This window comes from Papilio xuthus, unplaced genomic scaffold (genome assembly GCF_000836235.2).
Source record: "Papilio xuthus unplaced genomic scaffold, Pxut_1.1 DF826115.1, whole genome shotgun sequence".
Classification (NCBI taxonomy): Eukaryota; Metazoa; Arthropoda; class Insecta; order Lepidoptera; family Papilionidae; genus Papilio; species Papilio xuthus.
The window spans coordinates 4,936,823-4,944,720 of NW_013532534.1; the positions used below are offsets into that span (position 1 = coordinate 4,936,823).

Sequence of the window (7,898 nt, forward strand, 5' to 3'; positions counted from 1 at the left end):
TATCCCTGTTAACTAAAAATGTTAGGTAAATTTATTATTACTTTTTTCTCAGTTATATGTTTAATTACTCTATGTACAAGTAAATATGTCGCACCCAGTGATAGCTTACAATCAAATATACAATATATGTACAAAAATAACATTTATCTGAAGAAAATAGATGAAATCCAACGATATATAAGGAACACAATTCAGCTACAGCCTTTAACATTACTAGATACCAATCAAAATAGACAGAGTTTTGGTAAACAACTGGAGCCACTATCGATACAAACTAGGGACATTATTCCAGAACCCTGTGACTATGGTTACATTAAAGTCGATGGAAAATGTGTTCCTGAACCAGAATAATAAATAGTTTAAACATCATCATTGTTTAATTTGTACCCAAATGTGTGTGCTTTTTGTATAAACTTAAAAATAGACTTAATAATTTAAATTAAAATACTTCTTTTAATCTAAGAAATATTTAAAATTGACAGCAATGTTTTAGTTGTAGATAGTAAATTATTGAAATAAAGAATAAAGAGTGAGAAATCCTAAATAAGATATAATCAGAATAAAGTTTATTTCATATCTAGAGTGTAAAAACCATGACGTGAGACAATCTCAACGCTTCAATTATTAATAACGCTCTGTATTTTTTACTCGATAACTTTTTATCGCTGAATTTGCATTTATCGTACAGCGTAGTATTTTTGGCACGCATACAGGAAAACAACTGACAAAATTCCTCACATATAAATCCCTGTTGCCGTAGTAATGATATACACATCGTCGAGAGCTCATCGCGTCGGGAGCTACAGACAGTCATAATCTGTTTTTATTTTAAAACTAAAAATTATCCAATTCATAGTTCCCAGTGGTGACCTAAACTTTAAAAAGTTTTAAAAAAAGACTTCGGGTACAAGACGTTCTGTGAGCCATAAGTCAAGATCTGAAACTCTCGAAGTAAAACCAATATGAATCAATGCAAGGATCACTGCAACGACGTACAGTCGAACATGACAAATAAAGAGAAAAACTATAAAAATGAAAATAGAATAGTTTTCAAAGATAAAGAAATGGAAGAAATCGAAACGAATTCTATTGATGAACCTGACAATACTCAAGTTACATTCTCCAACGACGATTTCCTACAGAGTCCCACGACGAAGACAATTGAGAGTAGCAGGAATTCTTCTGATTCATCGGACAATGATTATCTTGGATCTCGGTATGGGTTTGATGGTGATAAATGCGCGACAGGGTATATAAAAGTCAGTGGAAAATGTGTTCCCATCGTGAAATAACACAGAAACCTATACAGACATCAGCACATTACATAAATAGTGATAGTTTTCGTTAATAAGTATTTTATTTGGTAAAAAAAACAAAGATAAACATGTAAGTAAAATGTATTTCAAAATATTTATCTCTTGCAAATTTTAAAAGTTCTTTTTGCAATATTTTTTAAGTAACTACACTTTTTATAAACATGACAATCTTTGTTCTTCTTCACTGATATTGGTAAAATGTTATTAGTATTAGCTTTTAAGCAAATATATTGTATAACAATACATACATACAATGAACAATAGGATTACGTAAATTTTATAACAAATAAATCCAATACAAAAATTTCGCATTTTTATTAACGTATTTTGGTAATCAAATTATCAAATAAAGGCAAGTTATTATTAAATCTTACTAATATTATAAATGCGTATGTTTGGATATGGATAGATGGATGTTTGTTCGAAGGTATCTCCAGAACGGTTGAACGCAGAACTATAGATCATAGTCTGGAAGAATACATAGACTACTAATTAAGTTTTTTAATTCCGCGCGGACAGAGTCGCGGTCGACAGCTATTTAAAAATAAATACCTACTGTTTTAATGTTACTTTTCTGTAAATATCACTGTAATCTATCAAAGAGCAATGAAGAGGTCAACTTTTGTTGAGTTGTGTGTTAGCATCAGAATATAAAATATAAATCTTGTGTATTGTGATTGACACCTGAACTTAAGGATTTTATCGATGATATATTGCAAAAAGTAACAAGAGGCAAAAAAGAAATACAAAAAAATATCTTTTTTTTGTTTTCCGTGCCCTTTAGAACGTAGGCATCGCAACTATTTAATAGCCATTTGAGGCTGATTGTATGTTATATAAGGGAAGTTAAAGATAGGTGAACTGCTTGTTCGATTGCCTTCTTGTAAAAAAATGTCCCAAGTCGATGGAGTACTGTGTTAGTCTAGTTTTGCACTTTCGATAATTTCAGTTATTACGCTCTTATGTAAGTAAAACGAAGTTATTAAGTTACGATTGTTCTGGATATGGTTTCAGAATTTTACATTAGATTTTGTTTAAATTAAATTAATTTAAAAATATTTAAATTGAAATCAAATCGTTTTCCAGCAAAACAAATTGTCTTGATTAAAAACATAACATTTTTATTAAATTAAAAATTTCTTGGAACCGTAAAATTAAAGATATAAAAAGGATTTATTTTTTTCACGGTTCCCATTGTCTCTGGTACTATCTAGTGTTGTGCCATGCTCAAAGTTGTGTTGTTACTTCTTGTGGTGGCTTACACCTGTCAGGCTGAGGTGTACGGTCAAGTTAACTTTTTAGAAATGCCGAAGAATTCAGCACTAGACGGGCCGATGGGCTTCCGACGGGTCGGAACTGGCAACGATGGACCCGAAGACGTGCCACAAACATTACCATTCCTTAAAAGCAACTCCTAAAGAAATTTGGCACAAAAGAATAAACGATAGAAAAAACAAAATAAGTAACAAATCGATTTATTATATATGGTACAAATTAAAAAGTGATAATATTATTTTTTTCGGAATTATTTTATAATGTAAGCAAATTATAACATAGAAATAAATTAACAAGTTACTTAATGGCTTACAATCTTTAATTTTTAGAACCTCGAATTTAATCTTGTAAAACACATTACAAGACCTCTGTAAAGAGAATACAAAGGAGTAAATAATTCTTGGCCTTTAGAAGTTATGTACTAATTTATTTTGTTACTTTTTAGTGTATTATGTTTGATAATATTTGGTTTGAAAGAGAATTATCTTTGTTTATAAATATTCTTGCTTATCTCTCGACTTTACGTAAATATATCAGGGTAATAACCTGTACTAGAAAAGGTATAATAGCTTTTGAAAAACATACACATTGCCTCGGTCAAAGCTTCTTGACCGAAGAAAAATACAGGCAGCTTCAAATGCATGTGAAAACAGCAGTCATGGCGTCCGTGACAGATCTTAAAAAAAATTAAGTAATTATTAGGAGGTTAATCTACAATTATAGAACAAACTAATAGAATTTAAGGCGATTATCTAAAAAAAGATGACAGTATTGAGGTTACATATGTACGGCTTTAAGCTGTTCTACTGCTGAAGATTTAGCAATTTCTATACTATACTATATTTTATACACTCTTTGAACAGTGATGCCGTAACGTACTTCCCCTTCGACTTTTAAGTGACAGGACATGTAAAGCATACGCGTTCCCCTCAATCGACTACTACTAACGATACTTTCTTCTCTACTACACTTGCTTCCTGTGTGTTTGTTTGGTGTTGACAGACAGGGATATCTAACCCGGAGGGCCCAAGTCAAACTAAATTGTGTTAGCTCACTAGCGCCCTCCTGGTAATATCAAAGTGTCACAAGAGTGCTTCACTGCAGCTCCATTTTTTTTCTTGTATGCTATTTTTTTTCATATACATGCTTTAAACTTAAACTAGTCGCGTTAGCAGGTCTCTAATGGAGCTAGATATGCTTGTTTAACTATAATTGAAATTTAGGGTTATAGAGACCACACCCCGTCAAACTTGTAACATTTATTTAGAACAACGGCACTCCATTTCTAGTTAGTTTTATAATAGTTAAAGTGCTTCACAGACTTGTTCACTAACTACTTTAGCTTATACTCTATAATCTATAATCTGTAACTGTCAACCAGGCAGGCCCATCACTAGTACACCAGCTGCAGTAGAAAACTTAGCTTAGTCTATGGTAATATTCAGAAGCCGGCTTCGCATTGGCGTGTTTCTTGGCGTTTTATATTTTTTTATTTTTTTGAGAAAAATATTTCGAAAACGTAAAAAGTTTTTATTTCTATTTACGAACTGAAGGTATAAAAAGTTTCAATAGTTTCCACGCACCACCAATTAACTAACGAAAAGGACCTACCACGTGTACGCCAAGTATCCTTGTATCACTAATTATAATTAATTTGATTACTTTTAATTCATTGTGAAAATTAGAATTATTACAATTGTGTAACTAAAACTTGTTTATTCGTGTAATTATTACACGTGGTTGGAGATAAGTAAAGGAATATGATGAACGCGGAAGGCGACCTACGCGATGGGCTATCCGCCAAGGAGATCTTCGCTAACAGTGAAGGATTAACGTATAATGACTTTCTCTTATTACCTGGATTCATTAACTTCACCGCGGAGGAGGTCGACTTAACTTCCCCATTGACAAAAAAGATAAACCTGAAATCTCCGTTGGTGTCCACCCCAATGGACACCGTCACCGAAGCCGACATGGCAATAGCCATGGCGCTCTGCGGTGGTATAGGCATTATTCATCACAATTGCACTCCGGAATATCAAGCCAACGAGGTACATAAAGTGAAAAAGTATAAACATGGCTTCATTCGCGACCCGGTGTGCATGGGTCCTGAGAATACTGTAGCAGATGTCTTGGAAGCGAAAAAGAAGAATGGGTTCACGGGCTATCCAATCACTGAAAATGGAAAGTTGGGAGGCAGGCTCATAGGAATCGTGACGTCCCGAGACATTGACTTCAGGGAGGGTGATCCGCAGCTCAGTCTAAAGGAGGTGATGACCCCAATCGATGAAATGATAACGGCACAATCTGGAGTTACACTGCAAGATGCCAATTACATCCTTGAGAAAAGCAAGAAAGGTAAGCTTCCTATTATTAATGGCTCAGGAGAACTGGTAGCTCTGATTGCACGAACTGATCTAAAGAAAGCTAGAAGCTATCCAAATGCTTCAAAAGACTCTAACAAACAACTTCTGGTGGGTGCTGCTATTGGTACACGGGAAGCAGACAGGGAGCGTCTGAAGTTGCTTGTTAGTAATGGAGTAGATGTCATAGTCCTTGACTCATCTCAAGGTAATTCCACATATCAGATTGATATGATAAAATATATCAAATCAAATTACCCAAATATACAAGTGATTGGAGGAAATGTTGTCACTAGAATGCAAGCAAAGAATCTCATAGAAGCAGGTGTTGATGCCCTTAGAGTTGGAATGGGAAGTGGATCAATCTGTATAACTCAAGAAGTAATGGCATGTGGCTGCCCGCAGGCCACTGCAGTGTACCAAGTATCCTCTTATGCTCGCCAGTTCAATGTGCCTGTCATAGCAGATGGGGGTATTCAGTCAGTGGGTCACATTGTCAAATCACTTGCATTAGGAGCTTCAACAGTTATGATGGGCTCTCTGCTTGCTGGCACTTCTGAAGCTCCTGGAGAATATTTCTTCTCTGATGGTGTCAGGCTTAAAAAGTACCGTGGAATGGGCAGCTTGGAAGCCATGGAGAACAAAGAAGGTAAAGGATCAGCCATGAGCAGATATTTCCACAAGGAAACTGATAAACACAGAGTGGCACAAGGTGTTAGTGGCAGTATAGTTGACAAGGGGTCTGTGTTAAGATTTTTGCCATACTTGCAAACTGGAATGCAGCACAGTTGCCAAGATCTTGGTGCGCCATCGCTGACAAAACTACGTGAGATGAGTTACTCTGGAGACTTACGTTTTATGAAGAGGACATACTCAGCACAGTTGGAAGGAAATGTGCATGGTTTATTTTCATATGAAAAAAGATTATTTTAATAAGATGAAATAACAAGTCCTTTAATCTCAATGTGATATCCAATTTATCTGTGTGTATATATTATGAGGTATTTAGGGCAATATTTTTGTTATAAGAAAAACAAATATTCTTTGATGTATTCCAATATATGAAATAACAAAGCTTTTATGTGTAATTATGTATTTTTATGTGTTTATACATAATGGACCAGGAATAACTGACTAAAAATAAAACATGAATTATATGATGTTGTCTTACATTTTTATACCTAAAAGCAGCCTCAAAGTACCCTTTAGTTAAAGATTTTAGTAAAATAACACTCAAGAGCTTTTAAAACATTTTAATTGTTGAGACACATAAAATTGGGAAACCAGGCAACCTACATATGAGTGTTCTATTTGAAGATCTACCCAATAGAAACATCAGAATATTCTGAAGAAATACTTTTATAATACATTTACTTTTCTATCAGAAATAGTAAATAAATTCATTGATATAAAATATCTTAAATAACTAAATAATTGTTTGGTTACCTCATTAGAAAATATGACTAATAGGTGTCGCCCGCGAATCCGTTTGCGCGGAACTAAAAAAACTTAGTAGCCTATGTGTTCTAGATTATGTCCTACATCTGTGTCAAATTTCATCAAGATCTGTTGAGCCGTTCCGGAAATACCTTCAAACAAACAAACATCCATCCATCTAAACATTGCTATTTATAATATTACAGAGATATAGGTAGGTACCAAATTTATTTTGATAATTCTTAGTAAACAAGAATATAGCAATTTAGTAGTTCATAGTTAATTTCTTTGAAATGCAAATATTGGATGATGTAAGGATTTTAGTAAATAAAACAAACCTTATATTTTCTAATAATCACAATTTAATGGAATTCATATAATATGCATAAGCTGCAATGCAATGATTATGCACATATCATAATAAATATTATTTAAAGGTGCTAAATAACTTAAATTATTAAAAAAATAAAAACGTGCTACTGTCTATGCTGTAGACTGGTGCGTCCAAAAAATTACGCTTATCGTTTTAAAAACTGCGTCCTAGCTATGCTAATAAAAAAAAAATCTATTACAATTGCACAAATCTCCCTATTGTCAACTACGGATTAATTATTTAATTGAGTAATTTGATAAATGCGTAAATGAGCGATCAGAGAGCATAGCGTAGCATAAGAAATACCTACAATAACATCAGTCCTCTACAACTGGTCGTCCACCATAATACTAACCTCAAACTTCAGTCTCTGCTATTCAGAATCGATTATACTCGAGTGAAATACGTCAGTTGCCGCATACTGCTACAAGTCAATCTTGCCCATACATATCAAGATAGCTTAGCCTGTACTCAACTAAACCTGAGCGCGTCGGTTCAACCTGACAAGTCCGTTACACTACACAGATTAAAAATCTACAAAAATCACGAAAAAAGTTTTAAACCTTCAACTGTGAATTGAATTTGTTACTAATTGAAATATTAATGTGATTAAATAATGAGCGTCATTAACTCCTAAGTCATAACGCACCAGTCGGAATGCACGAGTCAAGCGACCAAAGCGTATAAATCTTATTGAGATTACAGCTTACAATTAATCAGCACGTTTCAGCGTGTTGCTAAATCAATATAATAAAAATTATACAACTTTCAATGCTTGTTGACACGCGTGCTACAATAAAATATCCATTAAACATTTCATGTTTGATACCATCATACATTAAAAAGACATGTATGGTTTTTCAAATTACATAATGGCTTCAGTACATACAATCAACGCGTATATAATATAAGAGCCACATAAGCATAGTAACACGCTGTAAATTGCTGAGATATACATAAGGGTACTGCAATTACTCCTTAGCATCGCCGTCGGCGTCTTCATCCTCGCGCTGGAATTCGGGGCCGTGAGTGACGTCATCCTCGAACACGATCTCCTCGGGATCAGGCGCACGCGGCAGGAACTCCTCGCCAGGGCAGATCTTCTTGAAGATCTGTTCCGCCTGCCAAACAAAA

The 7,898-nt window shown here is 34.2% G+C and overlaps 2 protein-coding genes across 2 annotated transcripts in view; one reads left to right on the plus strand and one right to left on the minus strand.

Annotated features, from left to right (window-relative positions):
• Positions 1-3,970: 3,970 nt before the first annotated feature.
• Positions 3,971-6,105, plus strand: ras (Inosine-5'-monophosphate dehydrogenase ras). Its single transcript, XM_013319933.1, has one exon. The coding sequence runs from the start codon at positions 4,352-4,354 to the stop codon at positions 5,885-5,887; it is 1,536 nt and encodes a 511-aa protein (XP_013175387.1). The 5' UTR covers positions 3,971-4,351; the 3' UTR covers positions 5,888-6,105.
• A 750-nt stretch (positions 6,106-6,855) lies between these two features.
• Rep (Rab escort protein) overlaps positions 6,856-7,898 on the minus strand; it is an 11,979-nt gene continuing 10,936 nt past the window's right edge. Inside the window, exon 8 of the mRNA XM_013319468.1 lies at positions 6,856-7,885. Within this exon, the coding sequence (XP_013174922.1) occupies positions 7,736-7,885 (150 nt within the window). The 3' untranslated portion in view covers positions 6,856-7,735. The remainder of the gene's footprint in view (positions 7,886-7,898) is intronic.

Coding starts and splice junctions, on each gene's coding strand:
- ras (XM_013319933.1), top strand. CDS start 4,352: ATGATGAACGCGGAAGGCGACCTACGCGATGGGCTATCCGCCAAGGAG.